Source organism: Leishmania braziliensis, chromosome 36, assembly GCF_000002845.2.
Source record: "Leishmania braziliensis MHOM/BR/75/M2904 complete genome, chromosome 36".
Taxonomy (NCBI): domain Eukaryota; phylum Euglenozoa; class Kinetoplastea; order Trypanosomatida; family Trypanosomatidae; genus Leishmania; species Leishmania braziliensis.
In genome coordinates, this window is record NC_009327.2 from 546,002 (window position 1) to 567,220 (window position 21,219).

The following is a 21,219-nucleotide window of genomic DNA, read 5'->3' on the forward strand; positions in this document are numbered from 1 at the left end:
TCGTTCCCTTGTTTACGCTTCATACACCGACCTACCGAGGGGGAAGGGGAGGGGAGGGGAGGGGGGAATCCGCTGCCCGTAAGGGACAGCCGGGTGCCACTCTCTGTTCGCAAGGCGAGGGTGAGGGAAAACGCATACGTCAACACATCGGCTGCCTTCTCGCTTTTCTTTTTTGCCTTCTGTTTCTCTGTTCCTTTCGTTTGTCTTTTTCTTTTTCAAAGAAGAACGGCAACGAGAGAGCGCCAGAACGTTCGGCTACGCACCTGCGACGAGACCCGAAAGAAACCTAATCGAGTCACCACCGTCGAGGAGAACGCAGAACACAACTGCAAGAGAACAGACAAGAAACGCTTGATGACAACTAATACTGAGAATCGCATCGCTACACCACCTTGCAGCGCACACCTACACAGACACACACACACACACTGTGAAGTGGGGCTCTCTGAGTGTTTGTCTCTCTCTCTCTGCATGTGTCGATGTTCCGCGCTTGATCAAACTGAAACGACGACTACAGAAAAGGAGAAGAAACACAGGAAGAACAGCCAAAGAGCAACGACCGTTCTCTGCACGTGTGCCTTTCAGGTTGTTGGTGTCAGTAGGGCGTTCAGTTTTGTTTCTTTTTGCTTTTGGATGCGTCTCCTTTTTTTTTTCGAACGCGGGGAGGGGGAGCGAGGCTCAGGGCGGCGCCGAAAGAAGAGAAGAAATCGGAAATGGGCATCGGTGTTCCACATTTCCTTTGCGCCTTCCGAGTGTCAGCAGGGACAAGCAACCGAGAAGATGACCAACAGAGCGGACAAGAGCAAAGAACAAGTGACATGGTGCATGCTTGAGACAGGAACCGAAGAGGGCTTGTGGGGAAACAATAGTGCCGTGCCTTGCGTAGAGAGTGACAGGCAGAGAGAGAGGGGGGGAACAGCCGGCTAGTAGTCGTTGTGGACAACAGACCGTGGAAAGAGGAAGGGAAATACGATAAAGAATCAGGAAGAGCAAGAAACACGAACAAGGGGGTGCCACTACTCAGCTCATGACCCAATTCGGCACGTAGCGTGCTGGATGCGTAGCCCCCTCACCTGCTCTTCAACGTCACGTACCTCGTGAGATGCGGCAGCAAGATTTTCGATCTTGCCTCGACAACGCCACGCACGTACTGAAGAGCATATCCCGCCATCGCACGCCTCCTAGCTTCCCTGCCCATCTTCAACAAGTGCCATACGTCCCTTTTCTCCTGGGAAAACGCTCTGCGCGCGCTGCCAGCGGCACCGCCCACCGCCTTCCTCTTCCTGGCGCTCGTCCGTTTTTTTTCAGGCTACCATTCTTTGCTGAGTAAAGGAGAGCGGGAGATTTGGCTAGCGCAACACAGGCTGCGTTTAAATCTTGTTCCAGGCAACGATATCCATCGACTGTACTTCGTCCTCAAAGCTCATGATCATATCCTCCAGGTCGTCGCCCGACACCTTGTCATCCTCAATGACGATCAGTTGCTGCAGTTTTTTGACGCCGAATGCGACCGGGACCAGCTTGTGGTCACCCCAGATGAGGCCATCGCGCTGGATGGCATGTAGCTTCTGCGCGAGCGCCTCCAGGTCGACGGCGTCATCCCACGCCTTGATGTCAAAAAGAATCGACGACTTCGCAATCACATCCTTCTTCGTCTTCTTCTTCTCGGCATCCTTCGCCTTCTTTGCCTCCAGCGCCGCCTGCTCCTCCTCCGTCGTCTCACCGAACAGATCAATGTCGTCGTCGTCCGCAGCGGCAGCAGCGGCGGGCGCCGGTGCAGCAACCTTCTTCGCAGGCTCAGCGAGCTTCTCGGAGCCGGAACTGATCATCTCATCGCGCTCGGCCTGGTAATAGGAAGCCATGCGGGCCACCCATTGGATCACGTTCGAGTTACTGCCGAACATTTCCCCGAAGATGCGGGCATCCTCGGAGCTAGGGGAGAAACCCGATACAAACGGCTGCGAGTTAAGACGGCCGTTAATTTCCTTGAGAGTGGACATTGTGTTAGGGTACGTTAACAAAACAACAACGAGAACTAAATGTGTGGAGGACAGGCTGCGGAGCGAGGCGGCAGGGTGGAGAAGAGCGAGAGAGAGAGAGAGGTCAAAAGAAACTTCGGTCAGGGTTACGTGGCATTATGATCACAGTCGCGTGGACGTCGGCCACAAACGGAGATACGCACCGTTCGATGGTGTATGGGGTGGGGTGGGGGGAATGTTAGTGGTCATGATTGGGTTGGTTAAGCGATGTTGAGGTGTGTTGTACCCGTGACGGGTGATGGCATCAGTGATGGCGGGAAGAGAAGGGAGGAGAGAGCAGACGCGTACGATGTTTGACAGGCAAAAGGTGCAGAAGAGTTGTTTACCCAAGGAAAACAATAGAGATGAGTGGTGAGCACAGAGTTACTGAGCTTGTGCTGAGAGACCGATACATGGGAAGCGGGTGCCATTCTGCGGTGTGGTGAACCCGAACGCGCATAAAGCCCCTGCTGTATTCTCCCTCTTCCCCCCCCCCCGCTTCTCTCATTCCAGAGTGAGAAAAAAAAGGCACAACCACTCCGCGGGCTTGGGCTGCCTTCCGCCGTAGAGGCAGGCGTAACGGCACATGTGAGGGTCAGCGGACACCATCCGCTCTCCGTGTGTGCTCGCGATTCTAGACCATTTCTTTCCGCGTTACGTCTCGTAATAAAAGGGAAGCGACTCACACCGATGCAAGCGAGGACACACTGACTACGCACAACAATGAACGAGGAGAGATCGATGTAACACTCTCGAAACCAACTCACCCGGCCGTGTTGGGAGGTACATCCAACGCACGTAGAGCACAACGGAAAGAGAAACACCCCAAGGACGCAGTGCTAACTCTGTGATAGACGTCTTTGCACAACTAAGCTTCGTTCGCCTGGTGGGGCTCTGTGCCGACTGCTTTCCCGTCCTCAACTCGGGAGCCCTCAAGGTGCTAGCAGATGCTTACCAGCGGCACTCATCGCCCTGGCCAGCACCAGAGAGTATTTTTTCTGCGCCTCCGTCGTCGTCAAGGAGGAGTCCATCTCAGCGAGAGAGCAGACGCGCACAAACACCTCGTCTGTCACGTACGCGCGCAGCGCCTGCACCCCAAGCGAGGCTTTGATGTGCGACGCACGCTTGAATTCCCATGCCAGCTGCGCCCGTGTCGCCTGTCCTTCGCCTGCGGCGAACTGGGCATGCGCCATGCCGCTCCACTTGTCAACGTCTACAGTTCCTCCGGCACTGTCAACGTTAGAGTTTGGGGCGAGCACACTAATGAGTTTGTCCGTGAGTAGGGCTGTGAGTGCACAGGGCAGGGAGGAGCGAAATTCGTTTGGAGACAAAAAGGTGCACAAGGCGACGTACGGCGTGTGAAGAGCCGCGTTGTAGATCCCGACCCGGTTCACAGCGAGACGCACATTGGCGTCTTCCCCGCGACGCCACAGTGAAACGTCTGTGAAGAACTTATCGTACATGACATGCGTGAGAATACCCTGACCACTTCGCAACGAGGCACGCAACACGTCGCTCATCTGCGGCGCGGCAGCTGGGCTAGAAAGCTGCCACTCCACACCCTCAGTCGTCTCCGACATTGGTGCACCCTTAGTGCTGGTGAACACAACAACGTAGTTGCGCTCCAGGCCCAGATGGCGTGCCTCGTGCTCTGTCAGCTCGCCCAACCCACCCAGAAGACGCGCGTAAAACTCTGACGTGGCACTGACACCTCGAAAGAAGCCGAAGAGCGGGCGGCCCGCGAGACCAACCACGCCCGCGGCGACGCCACTGAAGAAACCGCTGACGCCGCTCTCACGGGCACCGCGGATTGGCTTCGTCACGGCGTCTGAGAGACTACCGCCAACCTCGTGCAGCACCTCGCCAAGGACGCCGCGACGCTGCGAGGCCCCGAGCACGGCACATCCGCTGGCAGAATTTGGCGAACTACCAGAAGACACTCTTAGCGCGACGGTGCTGGGTGAGGTGTCAGCTAGGTTGCCGATGCTGCGCGCCAGTACCCCAACAGAGTGCAGTGTCGATGACGTGGTGGTGCGCAAGAACTCACGGGTGTCGGTCCATCGACTCTGGCCCGATGAATTCGTTACCAGGTTCCACACGCCGCGGGACCAGCTCCCAAGTAGCGCACGGGGGTTGCCAAGCACATCCAGTGAGCCGACAACCTTGCAGCTCTGCAGCAGCACCTCCGTGCGGTAGAGGGACCACAAAAACGACTTTGCGACGTGAACGAGCGACGGACTCCACCGCAGCTGCACCTCTCGTAGCCGCACCTCCTTTAGAGAGAGGGGCAAGCCTTCGAAGGAGGGAATGAGGTGTCCAGGGATCTGCGCCAGTCCTTGAAATGGGTTGTACCGCCGGCGACCACAACGGGTGTAAGTCACCTCCGCCACAATCGGAGAAATCCGCAAGGTACGCACGAACATGCTGTACGCACGATGCGAAGAGTGCGACGTCGAGTCGGCCACAACAGCACTGCCCTTGGAGAGAGGACTGCCCCGCCACTCAGATCCACAGCCGCCCAGCTCGATAGGCGCTGCTGCCGCCCAGTCCTTGCGGAGTCGCTCTGCTGTGGTGCGTAGGGTGAAGAGAAAGTCGTCGTCAGCGCTCACTACAATGAGCGGCACGGTGACGCGTAGGTGTGGCACAGGAAGCAGAACAATTTCATCCGCGGCTGCAGCCTGCTCGGGGCGAGTAAGCTGCAACTCCACCGCAAGCCACGAAGGGTCTTTAAAGTGCGGCACGCTTGTCGGTGGCATCAACAACGCAGTGCCGACGCCCCCTCGTTCAGCCTCGGCACTGGGCTCCGCAGCAGCACTTCCTTCCGTGGTGGCCACTGACCCGCTGCCAACACGCGGACCAACCCGGAGGAGGACAGGATAGGCAGCCTCTACTCTAGTACAGTCCACCACCTCCAAGAGAGCCAACGATGCACTCCCCATCAAGTGACGCTCCGTTATGGTAGTGGCGCCGTAAAACCCGAGGACGCGCACAAGAACGACATCGATCTCCTGCTCCTTGAGGAATGTGAGAACGTCCTCGTCCGTGGCGTGGAGGGGCACCGTGTCGCGACTGGTGCTCTCACCACTACGCACGCCACGACGCAGTCGCATACGGCCTCGTGCACCGTGCGCGATGAGACTCGTGCGTGCAAACGGACCCTCCGTCGGTATTGTAATCGCAGCCACATAGACAGTGCAGCTGTGCACGTAGACCTCCAGTTGCGTGAGTCGACGAGGCTGGGACAACATTCGGCTCTCAAGCTGCCGGGATGGCGCCACCGTCACTGTGTACTGCCACAGTCGGTGGTCGAGGCTTACGTAGACGTAGGCGTCAGTGTTGCCGATTCGCGCCCCAGACGACGGCGAGGTCGCACATCGCAATAGATCCACATCATGGCTAGCAGTGAAGCCTTTACGAACGTTGGAATGCAGTGTAACCCGAAGCCCTGGCGCCTCTAGCGTCGGCACCTCCCAGCAGCCGTAGCTCATTGTTTCAGCAGCCACCATGTAGCTGCAAGGACGCGCCGCGCGGGAGCACACGGCTGTGCTTATGGTGCCACGCTGTGTCAGTGGCGAAGCAAGGTCCGAGTCTCTTGTCAAAGCGCACTGAGAAAACTGCAAGGTGGTGTTGACACGGTTCACAATCTTTACCGGCGGGGCGGCCTGCAACCCAACCGTCACACACAAATACGCGCTCGTCATGCTCGACTGCACAGTGAGACAACGGAAGTGCTCCACCGTCAATGTGGCTTTCTCACCTGCGCGACGAGGCACTGGGTTCATGGTGAAGCACGACATCTCTGCCGGAGCATCCGTCTCCACTCCCTGAAGGTCAGACGAGACGCATGTGTGCTTCAGTACAAGCGGCTGCGTCAACCTGGCAAGCGAGAGCAACTTTACGGGTGGTGACCACGTGTGCGCCGGAGCCTGGCCACCACTTGTACTGTAGCAGAACTGTATCTCAGGCTCCTTTGTGTGAGGACAGAACTCTGTCACCTCCCGCTCCTCGCCAGGAGGGATGAGCGTGACCATCGACGATGCTCGCGTTGCCCTCTTCTCGTTGCTCGGCGCGGATGAGTCAAACGGCATCGCGAGCAGCGTACGGTGAGCATGCGTGTTGCGGATACAACACAATGAGCGCAGCTGCACCATCGCAGGTGGCTCTGGGGTGCAGAAACAGGAGAGCACTTGGTCTGGCACACACCCCTCTGCAGTGTCGTTTTCCGCTTTCCGATGGTGCTGCATGTGCGCAGCAGGTCGCTCACATCGCGTATTGGGCATAGGGGCTACTGTGTAAAAGCGCGTACAATCCGCCTGCTCATCCGCCACCAGCAACGTTGTCACAGTCGGTGTGGTGAGGTAGTAGGCGTCAGTCTCCTGCACAGATGCGGTGCTCTTCCCTGCGCCCATTACAGGACTCGTAGACACAACGAACCCAACTCGGTCAGCGTGCGGGGCAAGTGTGGTCACATACTCGGAGAAGAAAAGAGGTACCTGCTGCTGTGGCATCACGCAGCCGTGCGCACTAGTCCCGAGTAGAGGCTGAGGCTGCTCGGCATCCCGGAGGTATACTGGTCGTGTCAACGCCGAGCGGAGCAGCGCCGCGCACCGCACAGCGATAGTTGACAGACCCCACTGCTCGATGCGAACCGCGCCGCGAGTCACACCACTCTCCTGCACCAGCCGTATATACGATGGTGGCGGCTCCTGCAACGAGAGCGGCGCGGCGAATGACCACCACTGCGCGAGGGGAGACAAGCTCGGCAGAGTAGCGGAGTCGCCGGCGAGCGAAGGCGCCAGAAGTTGAAAGAAGGTGAACACCGTGCCCTGCAGAACATCCAGCGTCGATGGCGTCCACTGAAAACACGCACCATTTTCCACCTCTGCCGTGGCCACGACATCGCTGCTACTGCTTGCAAGCAGGGGTGATGGCGCAGACGACGTGGTATGGGGCGCCTTTACTGGCGAGTTAACCACTTCCTCGCGAGATATTCGCAGTCGAAGGCGTAGTCGGCACCCACTCCAGTTCCACAGTGTCCACACAGGCTCCACGGAGACCGTGTACTCACTAGGCGAGAGCCGCCCAGTAAAGAGTGGCACGGCCTGGCGAGAGCAACGGCGCCGCCATGTCAGTTGCACGACTCGCCCTGCCCCGGTGGCTTTCTCGATGTGTGATGCGGAAACCTTCGACTCGGGTCCAGATGCTTCGGCGAACGTGACACCGTTATCGCTGCCGCCGGTGCTCTCACCGCAGAGCGACTTCCCCGGAGTCGGACTCGCTGGGGAAAGAAGCATCGGAAAAGTCAGTGTGAACGCATCTAGCGCTCGCACACGATCACAAAGCGCAGGAGCACGCAACGTTTTGCTGTGCCCGTTGCTGTTGTCGGCGGTGCCCCTTTCGTGAGCATTCATGTTGCCGTAGAGCATCAGGCTAGCAGTCGCCTCGCTCCTCCGCGACACGCCACCACCGCTTCCTGATCCGTCGCTGCTTCCGCCGTTACTGCTGGCTAACTCATCAGCCAACGCCGCCATCGCATCCGCCATCATCGCCCATGTCAGCATCTTCGCGACTGGCGCGTACGCGCAGCCGTCCAGCTCCAGCGTCAGACATTCCTGAAGAACAGGTAGGGGGACGTATCGCGCTGAACGCGGCGGCACAACTAGTCGGGCACTCTCTGTAGTCACGCTAACGATGCCCGCTGCTACTGACGCCACACCACTCCCATCCGAGGTGCCGGCGTAGAACACGTTTGCAAGCACGACCGAGCTTGTCAAGTGCACTGTCTCCAGTCCATCACGGACACTCTTCCGCACAACCAGGTCTAAGGCTCCCAGCGCAGAAGTGTAGCCGGGAAGCGATACTCGGCACACAGCGCCATCGTCCAAGGCTTCTACGTGCACAGCAACGCCGCCGCTACCTTCGCCATCCTTCCGACCGAGAGTAGAGGAGACGGCGTAGACTGGGGTTGAGACCGGTGTCAACATTAGCACAGCACAAGAGACAGGAATGTCCGTGCGTACCAGCGGTTCAGGGGCCGCAGCCAGGTGCCACCGCGTGGCGCTGCTGCAAAATTCTGCCGTATGCGGTATCGACTCCGCGACTTCCATCTCGACGCCACTATCGTTCCAGAAGACACGCCTACCATCGTCCATTTCTCGAGTAGATTCCCGCAGAAGCCGCGCGGCGGTAGTCAGAGGCAGCGTCGCAATGACATCGTCGACGTCAACGGAAACAGACAAAGAGCGACTGCCGGGGGAGAAGCGAGTGAAGGAGAGGGACACGTGGGGTTGGGCACGAAAAAGTACACGCGCTGCCATCGCAGCTGTCGCTGACCTCACGCTCGGGTCCTCCGTAGTGTGGAGGGCGGTCGCATCCTGGTGTCCGCCGGATTCACCATGGAACTCGATACAGTCTCGTAGGGACACGGTCGCCTCCGCTGTCAGCGCAACGTCGGCGGCGTCGATGTCCGCGGCGCACTGCACGCAAACCTGCTCGACGAGGAGCTCCGCCAATGCTCTGCCGGTGTCACTGGTCAGCGTGAACGCCCACAACGGGACCGTAGCCGTCACATCCAACGGGGTGGCATGCCGTGTGGGCCCGTGCACCAACGTGCCACCTGGAGCTCGAGGATGCCATGGCCCTTGTGTTGGCGAAGGCAAAGGGATCTGGTAGAGCGCCTGGTACGCCACCCTGCCCAGCTCAATCAACACCTGTGCGTGTCCGAGCGGCAGCCGCCACTGTGTCGAGCCACAGTTTAGCACGACCCGTAGGCGGTTCTCCTCTGCCGTGAAACTCAGCTGGGCTGTGGCAGCAACAGGGGTGACCGTCAAGGGGCCGCTTTCAGAGACGCACGTGTGCAAAGAGATGGTGCACTCGCTCTCATGCTCGCGGCGCAGTGTGCGCCCCGGATATCGCTTCTCCTCAAAACGGTACCGTGCCTTTGCCACACCCATCGCTGCAAGGCGTCGCGCACCAGCCGTGAGGGACACGTCGAAGTCAACAGCAGCGTCGACGGAGAACATCACAGACACCGCCCACGGCAAGGCCGTGGTCACGTTTGGCACAGGGGTATTATTCGCGGTGTCGCTTGCCGCTTCCTCCTCCGTCTGCGCCTCCGTTGCAACCGTCGCGAGCGGCGCACTCGCGCTTACAAATGGAGGGGGCAGAAGGCACAGAGATCGCTCGCCAAGTTCCACAAAGGCTTCAAATACACCTGCGTCTTGACTCACGGAATCCGTCTCCTCGCCGACTACAACCCGAACATTCTCGAAGCGCACAGTCAAGTCTGGGTCCACACGTATGGCAGGGCAGACTTCTCCGTTCGCGCACACTAATAAAGAGAGAAAGATGGTGACCATGCTGCCTTGAGCCTTGTTATCACCAGCTGCGCCACCGCGCACTGTGATCACGCTCCGCCCAGCAGTGCTACGGAAGTATAGCTGGAAGCCACCCTCTCCGCCGAGACGCACGTCATTGTAGAGGTGCCAGTCTGTCACCACTTCGACCACCTGCACCCGTCCATCGTGGTGATTTAGCGCCTCTGATGCCGGCAGCACCGCAGCAGCAGAATCAACGCGCACCACAGTATGGGTCAACCCGTCAAGTCTGTGGGCCGCAGATGCGTCTGCGCTCGCTATGGAAATACCTGTCACACAGGGATGTAGTACACGCTCCATCAGCACCTTGAGAAGCACCATAGATGGGTGTGCATGCAGCATGTGAAGACGAACCACGAGAGCTGTCGCATCATCGGCATCGAAGTACTGCGCTGCTCGGTTATGCTCCTCACCCCCGCTTGAAAGTGAGAGGGATCGCTGTACCACAGAAAAACCCGCGCTACTGCTGCTGCTGCTGGAGCTGCTGGTAGCTCCACCAGTGGCGAACGCTGTACGGGGAGAGCAATTACTAGTCGCCTCCTCCAACGGACGCAGTGTCAAGAACGTCGATGGCATCCCCATGACAAGCTCGTTCAGTGCACTTGTAGCGTCTGTGATGGCTGTTTCGCCCACGATGCTAGTCACCCACACCTTCACGTACGGCCGTCGATCACTGCCCTTCTCATCGCCACGCCGAGTGCGCCATTCAACGTGTATGTCATCCACGTGGATCGAGCAAAGAGGCAACAGCGTCTGCGCAGAGAAGGGGAAGACCCCCTCCTCCACGGTGCAGTGCAGCAGCACGCGCGGAACGTCTGCTCGCACATGCCAGATTGTCCCCATTCCGCTTCTAAACTCGTCGCCAGACGCAGGACTCTTTTTCTTCGCTCTTGTCTGCGCGTATCCGCGTGAAGCCTGCCCTCGTGCAAGTAGCCAGAGCGCTGCCACCGTGCACTCCAACGCACTACCCGTGGGGACGTGAAGGCATACAGCATTCTGCTGTGTTGCGGCGTCGACCGACAGTGTCACCTCGACCGGGTCCGCCGCTGACTGTGAGGAGGCAGAGAGCACAAAGGTCGTCATAACGTCGTCGAGCAAGGGATGCGCTTTCATGTCTGCCGAGCTGCCGCTGTTATACGTTGCCGAAATCACTGCAGACAACTCCAGCCGTATGCCGGTCGTTGTGCCAACACTGCTCGAGTCGATCAAACGTGCCGAGTTCACGTAGCGCAAAGCCGCTTCCCGTGCCACGAAGCACACCGCCGGTACAGCAAAACAAGTACGCTTACTGTTGGGTGCGATGCACAGAAACTCTGCCTTGTGGACCTCGATCTCTGCACAGGGAATCCACGTTACCCAGAACGGCACAGGACCTCCCGCTGATGGGTTGCTCGTCAACTCTTGAAAAGGAGCGATGTCTGCGCCAGCAGCCACGGCAGTCAATGTAGCCGTCGCCACCTTTACGACCTGGTGAACGCACATGGCCCAGCTGTGGCCGTTGCTGTTCATGATCGACACCAACGGCGTACGGTACTGCAGTAAGAGACGCTGCTGTGGCGCGCTCGTGACCACTAACGTCGGCGACGCTGTACGAGCCAACACCATGGGGTTTCTGTTGTAGGCAGCCCCGGGTTGCGGTAGCATCGAGCAGACACATACCTCTTCACAGAGCAGCTTCAGCACCTCTGCCCTGCCAGAGACTCCCTCCGCCTCAACTGGAGAGAACACAATGTCCGTTCGACGTGCGCACACATGGGCTGCAGGAGCAAGCAGCAACTCGGCGTGGTGAACCTCCACATGAATGTCCTGCAACCAACTCGGTGGGCGTCCATCTTCGATGGCCATCGTCAGCTCTGACTCGCTCTTCCCGTGCGGGCGAACCGCAGATAGTGCCGTGAAGGCAGGGCTCCTTGTCCATGTCTGCACCAAGGCCTGGTATGCCCTCCACCAACAGACCAGTGAAGCTGCCGTGATCGAGCTGGCGTGCACCACAACTTGCCCCACAATGACCCCCATCCGCGCCTCAGCAGGGGCGTAGTCAGCCACCAGCGCGTCCGTCATACCGCTCTGGGCAACCTCAGAAACATGCAGTAGAAGGTTGTTGGCGCCGTCGTAGACATGCAGCGGCCCCGTCCGAAGCCGTAAGAGCGTATGCCTCGCTGCAACCTCCGCACTCTCGTCTTCAACGCACCCATACCACTCTCCAATGTATTCTTCGCTAGCATCATCATCTGCAATGTCGAAGACGGTCGCCTGTTCCCCTGCCTCCTCGCTGACCTCTTTGTCCAGCTGCAATGTAATGACACCGTCCACAGAGACGCACATGACACAGTCTCTCTTCTGCGCCACGGTGGCCTTGTCGCCAAAAGGGGCGGATTTCGGGCCTAACATCACCTCCACACGACGCCCAGAGAAGCTCAGCTGGCATTCCCACCAGATGCTTGGCCCACTAAGCCGCCGTGCATTGCGACACCACCAGCCGGCGTGAATGCCTCCTGCACATGCGTCCACTGCAGCCCCACCACTGGATTTGCATCTTTCCTCAGTCCGTCGCCACAACGCGATCAGTTGCGCTGCGGCTGATGCCAGCGTGAAAATGGTGGGCAGACTAACCTCCACGGGAGCCTGGAACCCAGGCGTCTTGCCAGCAGCGTCATCACTCTCGGCACCCACATGGACGACGAGACTCGCCAAAACGTGATAGTTCAGTTGGTTGAACGCCATCGCCACTGCTGGCTCCACCTGGAAAAGGTTCGTGGTGCTGGGATGCCGCAACTGCAGTGGGGAGTCGTCAAACGAGGATAAGAGGTCGAGCTCGTCGTCCGCGCCAGTGGTTCGTTTGGCACGCACGCAGATGATCCTGTGCATCAGAGGAAGCGACACTGTTGTGCGTACATCCGGAAGCGCCCACTGCACCTGCGTGTCGCTGCTCGTAGAGAGGACCACACCCTGAAACAACACCTCCGGTATCATGTGCCATATCTGCACTCCCCACCCACCACTTGGCTCGTCACCAATGAGCGTGGCAGCCTTTCGGGTGCTCGTGAGAACGCTACGGAGCTGCTGACTCGTCGTCAGACGAGCTGAGCTGACGCTCACGCTCCAGCAAACGGGGCCACTGGCAGGACAGCAATTTCCCGTGAGCTCGCCAAGAGCTGAAGACTCTGCAGAGAGCCGCACCTCTGCATCTGTAAGCTCTGCCTCAATACCCATGTATGTACGCGCCAGCGACTCTGCCTCTCTGCCATGGCACGGCGAAGCTGGGGTAAGCGGTTTCAACTCCTCAATAGATTGCGCCTCCTGCAGCTGCCGCACTACCTCGCGCACAAGAGAGAAAAGAGGGACGGCGGGGATCTCGAGACGTACGTGTTGGAGTCGCACCTGCAGCGCAGGCGTGCGGTGCAACGTAAGATCCGTTACATGGTAACGGCGCCCGTAGCGAAACGATCCCAAACTGCCGGCATTCGGAGCGCACAAAAGGCGAACAGAGAGGCAGGCCTCGCTACTGTGCCCCGATAACAGCGGTGGAGATGGCGAAGCAGTCCTCCCCTTCTCCGCGGCAGCCTGCCTCCAGAAACTACTCCGCTCGTGCAGAACGGCAGACGCTGTGGAGAGAGCTTCCACGGGCTGCAGACGAAGCACGGAGACATAGCTGAACCCGGGCAACCCCTGTGGCTGCAGCCCAGCGGTGCCAACAGATTCCCCTGAGACATGCAAGAGTAGTAACTCTGGGCACTGGGGAACCTCGAAAATAAACTCGCGACGAATGCACTCTGCCTCCTTCATGTGTGCACGGCCACCGTCCTGCAGAACCCGCAGAGGCGACGCTCTCAGTCTGGCCTTTGGCACAGTGAGTCGGCACCAGGGCCGTTGATCACCGTTGGTGTGGCTAACAGAAAAAAAACTGGCCTGCGCGTGTAAGACCTCGACCGCTCCGTGAAGCTGGCGTGACGTACACTGCCGGGACGCCTGATGCCCCTGACACTTCGACCAAGCAGTCTTGTCTCCGCCAACGTACCCACCTCGGCACACCCCACAATGCCTGCCGGAGAAGTTGCTGCCTTGTCCACTGACGCCTTCATTCTGGTCTGCATCCCCGAAACTTGGGGCATAGCCAACACTTCCGCTGGGGTGTGGCGTGCGTCCCGCGGAGCTTTGCCTACTGCAGCCGGCAAACATGCTGTACAGCTGCAACCACCACTTGATGTGCGGCACGCTTAAGTGGAGGTGCTGTACCGCCGCAGCGACCTTGATGGCAGCGGCATCATCGTCTGCCTTGCTCGATGCTCGCCCAGCGAGCTGTTCGAGTAGCGCCACACTCGCCGCCTCAATTGTCAGAAGCAGGTGTCGCCTCACTCTCCCCGTCGCATTCGCATGTCCAGCTGGGCTATCCAGCACCTCCTCTCTCGCCACCAGTTCCAGGCCACCCAACTGCCCGTTCTTCACCGGCAGTCTAGACCACTGCCTGCCGGCAGCGGAGTACAATTGAGCTCCGCGACGCAGCGCAACCTCGTAGCTGACGCGGCCCGTTGACGGCAGTGGTGGCGGAGGTGCCGCAGGAGCGCTTGATTCGCATTCACCCTCCTCGGCTGATGGCCGCACCGTTGGCTGGTACACGCTCTTGTCGGGCCTGACGCAGTCACCTGCGTCGATCATGATAAACACCTCGGGAATGGTGAGAAGCACCGTCACCGCCGACGACGGAGTTGTTCGTTCGTGCGATGACGCTTTTGCATCGTGGTCTGACGACGAAAGTGAGCTGTGCCCTCCCATGTGAAGGTTGACGGCTGGTTGGACCCCCAGTTCATGCTGCAGACCCCCACCACCACCTATCGGTGTATGCTTGGCTGTAGGGATAGGGGGCTGGACCACGTTACACAGAAAGAAGCTGGCAAGGTTGTAGCATTGCTGCGCGGTCAGGTGGATCGTCACATTAGAGAACGGGTTCGCCGTGCTACTCGCTGCAGCGTGCATTAACGCCCCGTGGCGTGCATGCGGCACGGCGGCGGGGTGCACCTCCACCAGCAAAGCCCAATCAGCAGGAGCGGCGCTCTGATACGCGTAGCCCGTAAGGTCGTCCTTCGGTACAAGCAGCACGCCCATCTCGGCACGCATTTTCACATTCGGAAGACATACATCATGCGAAGAGGCAGACAGCAAGCCAAGCAACTGCATGCCAGTTATGTCGACAAAGGTGTGCGTCCGTGTCTTCAGTGTGGTTGACGCACCAGGCGACTCTGACAACGTCTGTTGCAGGCCGCACACAATCTGCTTAACGTGGGCCAGGGAGAAGGTCTCTGGTTTAGTCATGTCAATCGGCACGGCGGCATCTGTGGCGAGAAGAACATCCAGATCCGATATGGTGACCTCCACCGTGAGTGACAACGGTGCCGCCGCCGCCGGGGATACATGAGCGCCGCCGACGACACTGGCACCACGGGTGCAATCAGCAAAGCACGGCCCATAGGTGTACCCGCGGCGCAACAGCGGTGATCGAGCCAACTCGCCGAGACGCACAATTCGCTCATCCGTTTGCACAGCGGCCGCATAGAGGTAGAGGAACGGGCAGTACACGTGGAGCGCACCGCCCACCATCGCGACGCGACAGGTCATGGACGGCTGCACCTCGGTTCGCGTGGATGTAGCTGTGTTGGCGCCTGCAACGCATGAGACGGGAAGCATGAGGTCAACCACACACCCTAATGCATGTGCAGTGTCCTCACCACTGCAGGTACTCCGTGGGGATGTCGAAATTAAACTACGCACTTCGGGGTCCCCGCCAATGTAGTCAGCGAGCTGCATCGCCTCCGAGACGCTGAACTCGATATGCACATGTTGCCCACCCCGGGCGGTGTCGCCTGTCAAGTGGTCAAGGGTGCAGAGAAGGTCCCCTATACTGGCAGTCACCTCCACGTACGGCGCATCCACGACGACGCCTCTGCTCAGAGGAATCTGAAATCGGGCTGTTTGCACGCGCACACTGATCGGGTGAACATCCAGTAAGAAGCTTGGCGGCCTCTCTGAATGCGCGAACGTGCTGTGCGACGCCGCTGTCAGATCATTGGCTGCCAGCTCCGGTGGCAGCGTCATAGGCCGCATGGTGCGCACCGTGCTTACGAATACCTCCAGCAGCTCCACCAGCACAGCGTCGCAGAACACTGACACGGTTTGGATCGTGAGCGACATCTCGGGCCTCCCGGATGTCGCGCAGGTCTGCATAGCCGTCAGGTTCTCAACAGTGAGCAGCTTACGCCCTGCGGTCGTGGTCATTGTTATGTCCGGGATAGAAAGAAGAAACCCATGGCGAACCTTTCCACTCGGCGGGCAGAACAGCAGTTGGTGGTAGCCGTTTTCCTCCACAGCATCCAATGGGCTGCCGGTAAAGTTACAGATCAGCTCCATCGCGTGCGGTTCCGCTGCCCCAAGCACAGCGAACGCCCCGCAGTATGGTGCAGTGGCAGATGACGCGTGCTCGGGAGCCACCAACACCAACTCGGCGAGATCCACATTCGCCTCAGAGCGAATGAGAAGACGCGCCACGCCCATGCCGACGGTAACAATCCGTCCACCTAAAACGCCAGTAGCGGCCTCGTCGCTTGGAGTTGCGTGGTCCATCATGGTCAGCAAATTCGGCACCATGGAAAATGTCGCAGAAAGAGCTGATATGATGTGCCGTGCGCAGTCGAGTGGCACTTCCCGCAGCACGAGTGCCGAGTCGCAGTCTGCCCGCACCTCTACACACGTCGAGGTTGTCAACCGCCAGGGAACTGCAGCGCCTCGCGTGCCGGACCGCCTGCGTTCTGCCTGCTGGAGCTCGGCAGTCAGCGCGCGTACCACCTGCCCACTCGCGTCGATGGCAGCAAAAACCTTTGGCTTTAGCAGCGCATCGCTCACATACGCAAACACAGCGGGATCAGCGACACCGTCGATGCCCTTGTTGAACAACACTGTGAGCTCCTTGGGATTGAGTAGTACCTCACCTGCCACAAAAGAAAGCAGCTCGCGTTGCCAGCTGGAGGTGAGCATGTGGGCGTGGTAGCCGTTTTGGCAAAACAAGCGAACCGCCTTGCTGTGGTCGCCGATGCAAAGGTAGTACTCGTTCTCAACCCCATTATACCGCTTTGTCGGAGGTGCGGCGGTCCACAGCCGCGTGGTAGACACTGAGAGCACCAGACAGGCCTCGCCCTTCAGGAAGCAGCGCTCTGGCTTGACGCTTGCGAAGGAACCCACACTTGCGTTATGTGAAGAGTACAACGAGTCAGCGTATTCCTCTTTGTCAGTGCAGCTTTCGACCGAAAAGCGCTGAATACCGTCTTTTGTGCGAAGTAGCGGGGCAAGGGGTGCGTCTCCGTCGCCTGGCACGTTTGCCTCGCCGTGTGGCTTCCCCTCACTCACGTGGCTCCCTGCGGATGCGATGTCAGTGGATGAGCCCCAGTGCCACTTGCCACCGGTCGAGCTGCTATGGTGAGGTGTTGACGCTTGCCGCGGCCCCGCTAGCCTACCTGATGAGAAGGCCGATGGTTTATGAACGAGTATTTCCAAGTCAGAGCTCTCGATGTCATGCGCAAAAAGAGGAACGCAAACGTCAAGGGACTGGAGGATCACGTTAACCATGAGTGGCGCCAACGGCGCACGTGACGGCGTCGTCGCCGCAGTTGTGTGTGAGGGGTTGCAACGAGGGCTCGACGTGCCCGAGGCCGATGCCGTCGTCCGAGCAGCAGCACAGGCAGCGTCGTGCACATCACTTCCTGAGCCCTTCGTAAATGGAGATACTGCGAAAGGAAACCCCTTCGTGTTTCGACTGACGTAGGACGCCTGCTGCACCGCTCGAAACCACTGCGCAAAGGCGGATACCTCAGCATACCACCAGGCCCACTCGTGCATAGGCTGACAAATCACCAGCTGGGGAGCCACCCAAACGCTGATGTGGGTGCGCTGTGCATTGCGCTTCACCACCAAGCAGTCCTCCTTGAACTGCTCCTTCGACTCCAAAAGGACTGAGCGCAAGACGCCCTCAAAGACAATCGACGCAGAGCCAATGAAGAAAGACAGCGACGCCCTGTCTGAACGATCGTCCGAGATGGTGGTGTAAAACAGCTCAACCGCGCGCAGCTGGACGACAAGACGCTGCTCAACACGCTGCAGCGGGGTGGCAGATGGCGTGGCGGGCACACTGCTATCGGCGATCAGAGGCCAATAGGTAGGATCGAGGCGGACGATAAGCTTCGACAAAAGCACGTGTAACGTGAAGTACAACTTATTCTCCGTTGCCAACTCGGACAGACAGTGTTGTGGTGCTCCTAGCTGCAGCAATGGGGCGTGGTGCTGGGAGGTGTAGCGGCGCCCAAGATCCCACTCCCGCGCCACCAAGTCGCCCAAAGAGGGGAGCCCATGCATAGACACAGACGCCGCACACATATCGTAGCGAGACGTGATGGGTAACAACGGCGTGCGGCACAGCGCTGCGTCGTCATCCTCGACGACGGGTGTCGACCTACCAAAAAGCCAACCCCACAGGAACGATGTGGGTCGGTCACCCTCAACCTCACCAGCTTCCCTGCTGGAGCCGAGTAGGCCCCTTTGAGTGCGATGGCGAACCTCTTCAACGTAGGCCTTCTGTCGTGCGTAGCCCTCTCGCTCTAAAATCAGCTGGGCATTAGAAAGGCACCGCAGAAAAATAACCTGCCACAACGACAGCTGCCGCTCCATTGACTCCAACTTCTTGTCCTCCACTGCACTCAAGGCGGGGGCCCAGGCAATGCCCTGTCTGCGCTTCCAGTACGCACTGTAGTCTCTCCGTAGCTGCCCGAATTGCACCATCGCCTCCACTACCTTGCATTGCCTCCGGTCCTGCAAGCCGAAGGTCTGCCACGGCAGCCGCACATCGTCTCGAATGCACCGCAGTGCAAACCTCCACCTCTGCTGTGCCGACGGTCGCGAGGCGTTCACAGTGTCTTGTGGGAGGCTTGTATAGCTCGGCTCTGACGCCTGATCGAAAAGAGGAGCGCGGGTTGCGTGTCCCCTGGTGGGTCGCAGTAGATGCAGATGCATTCGATATCGCGCACACGGCAGGCTCTGGTGATAGCTGCGCCACATGAACTCGAACACCTGCACGAGACCAAAGCACCAGTCGACTTCAACGCCGCTAACAGTTGCCACTGTGAGTTCAATGGAGCTCGCTGAGAGTATCGGCGCTTCCTCTACAATCGAGCTCCTGGAGGCACACCTCGGCGGTACTAATTTTGCCTGCAACTGGAGTGTCTGGACTCGCAGTATTGCGGTGGAATGCGCCCAGCGCGACGCGTACCTATCGTACGCAGCTGAGCATCCCGCTAGCTCACCTGCCGCAGTGGGCGTAGGTGCATCTCCCCCCTCTCCTGTGCTACTGGTTGCACTGCAGAGACTCTGTCGGATGGCGTGCGTGCTGACCACCACCCCTGACAGCAGAATTCTCTTGCACAGCGGCGCGAGAAGGTCCTTGTTGAATGCGTCCTTGAACTTCTCATCCGTCGTAGTGAGTTGCACCTGCCTGACAAAGACGCAGAGCGCAGACGCGCAGGCAGGATGCAGACCCTCGTAGTCGAGCTCATAACGCATTGAAATGTCCTCCAGTGTCACCCGTACGTTGCGCAGGGCGATGTGGCTCATGCGGTCAAAATTCCACAGCCAGCTAAACCATGACGCGCCAGATGCGACGTTCGTGCCTGCGAGGGAAAGCTCTGCGCCTCGTCCCACATGCACTGCTTTCGTGCTCACTGTCTTCATTGAGGATGTCGGATTTGCCGTTTCCGTGGCCACTTCTCGCGAAAGCCGATGACGCTCCTTTTCGTATCGCTTAAGCTGCTGTTGCTTGATTGCCTGCCCCCGCTCTTTCTCCTCGCGGGCATTGAAAGGACGCGCACGCAGAGGACCAAGGACGAGCTCCACCCCCACGACGTGTACCCGCACCGGCTCACTCTCCAGAGAGGACCATGGTACGGTGATCGCCAGCTTCCGAATAATGCCTTTCACGACCGTGAAGGGGGCAAGTAGCATACGCATGGAGAGAGTGGGGTTCGACGAGCCGCCCTCGTGGAACTCAGATGCGCCGCTAGATGTATCGGCTGAAGTTGGCAAGGACACCCCTGCGTCATCGGTCAGGTTGCCACTGTGTTCGCAGTGCAAAAGTGCTGTAATGCGCTCGAGAACGTCGCTGCAGAGTTGCACATCATTCAGTACTACGTTGCCAGACCACAGCGAAATCTGCAGCTGGTCTGCGCTGACGTTTTTGATAAAGCGGCTCAGGTGAGTCGCCAGCAACTCCGCAACGTGGGCCTCGAGCATTATTCGTCCCTCTCCTATCTTACCGCACCGTTTTTTTTTTGTGTACTACACGTTTGTCTTCGCGAGGTGTCAATGTCTCACTTGCCATACAGACAGATGCACACACACCACGTCCCGGAGAAGCTGCACTGGGACAGCGGAGCCGGTCCCCAAGAGGGAGTGGAAGAAGAAACAACAACAATAGCAAAGTCGCCGCGAATGAGGCCAAGACACGATTGCACCAAATATCCCGCGTGCGTGGAAAGATAGAGCAGTGCTGCTTGTGGAGAAGCGTGTATGTATGGCCTGTTCGTCAGACCCTGGTAGCAACAGAGACGACGGCAACGTACGCTCAGGGTAAGACAGGGACGACAGTGAGGGAAGCCACACAAGAAGTATCAGCAAAAAAGGGAGACTGCAGGATAGGCTGAGGAGAGAGAAGACCAAAGTGACGAGTGAGAGGGTGAGAAGTGGCCGACGTTAGGAGAGGACAGGATGGCAACACACACACACACAGAGAGAGAGAGAGGGGGGGGGAGGGAAGAGAGCAAAGGAAACGGAAGAGTCACAGTCACACGGGCGCCCCTTCGAGAACACGAGAGGTGAGAGAAGCTTCCAAAGCGCCAACTGCAAAGCGAAAACGCTGTCGGTCTTCGGCTCCACCATACACCACCGCCAGAGAGACCGCCGTTATGCAAAAGAATAAAGGGAAAAGCAGCCAAGGTGCAACAAACACACCAAAAAGAAAGAACGAGACAGTACAAGAAGGGGGGGAGGCGCCTTCATCCAGTGCCTCCCGCTTCGTTGTGAGCGACAGCGGCAACACGCACGACACGGACGAAGGCTCACGAACACGCTCGCACGAAGAGAACGAGAGAGAGAGAAACACCTGCTGTGCTCACCAGAACGCAGATGACATACGCCAAAAGCTGTGGAGACTCAGTCGGGGAGTGAGGTGGAGAGACCGACCCACAGAGACACAGAAAAAAAAACGTAGAGAGAACAAAAACAATGAGCAAAACGCAATATCAAAAGGGGAAAAAAGGCGAGTGGAGGCAACTGGGGGTGGGCAGCAGGGAGGCTACGCACGCACTGCAATCGCAAGCAGGCGTTTGAATCGTGGGTAACCCCTACGCGAGGAAAGAAATGAGAGAAACTACCAATCTGAGAGAGGGGGGCAGGATGTCTGACAGGCACAACTACACTAGTAAAAAAAAAAAGTGTACCCCAGCAAGCCCACCCTGAATTGAGGTGCAAACACAGCCAACACAAAAACTGTGAAAAATGAAAGCCCGAAAAAAAAAAGGAGGGGACAGGGGGAAGGGGAGGACCTCGACAAAGACCGCGCCAAGTGTACGTCGAGGTAGCGCCACTGTCTTTAGCCCTGTTCCTAGCCACTGCGAGGGGTGTTTGAAACAAACAAGCGCAGAAGAGAGGACAACTGCGATAGGAAGCAGTCATATGGTTAAACTCGATTATGCCGCTACCGATAATTGTGATGCACTTGGCACTTTCGAAGACGT

General features: G+C 58.6%; 2 protein-coding genes across 2 annotated transcripts; both read right to left on the reverse strand.

The window, feature by feature from the left end:
• Positions 1-1,370: 1,370 nt before the first annotated feature.
• On the reverse strand, positions 1,371-2,000 carry LBRM_35_1570 (putative translation elongation factor 1-beta; the record flags this gene model as incomplete). Its single annotated transcript, XM_001568728.1, has 1 exon — positions 1,371-2,000. One exon carries the CDS (start codon positions 1,998-2,000, stop codon positions 1,371-1,373), a length of 630 nt encoding a protein of 209 aa, XP_001568778.1.
• Positions 2,001-2,950: 950 nt separating this feature from the next.
• Positions 2,951-19,717, reverse strand: LBRM_35_1580 (conserved hypothetical protein; the record flags this gene model as incomplete). The annotated part of the gene is made up of 1 exon (XM_001568729.2): positions 2,951-19,717. One exon carries the CDS (start codon positions 19,715-19,717, stop codon positions 2,951-2,953), a length of 16,767 nt encoding a protein of 5,588 aa, XP_001568779.2.
• Between the last annotated feature and the right edge of the window lie 1,502 nt (positions 19,718-21,219).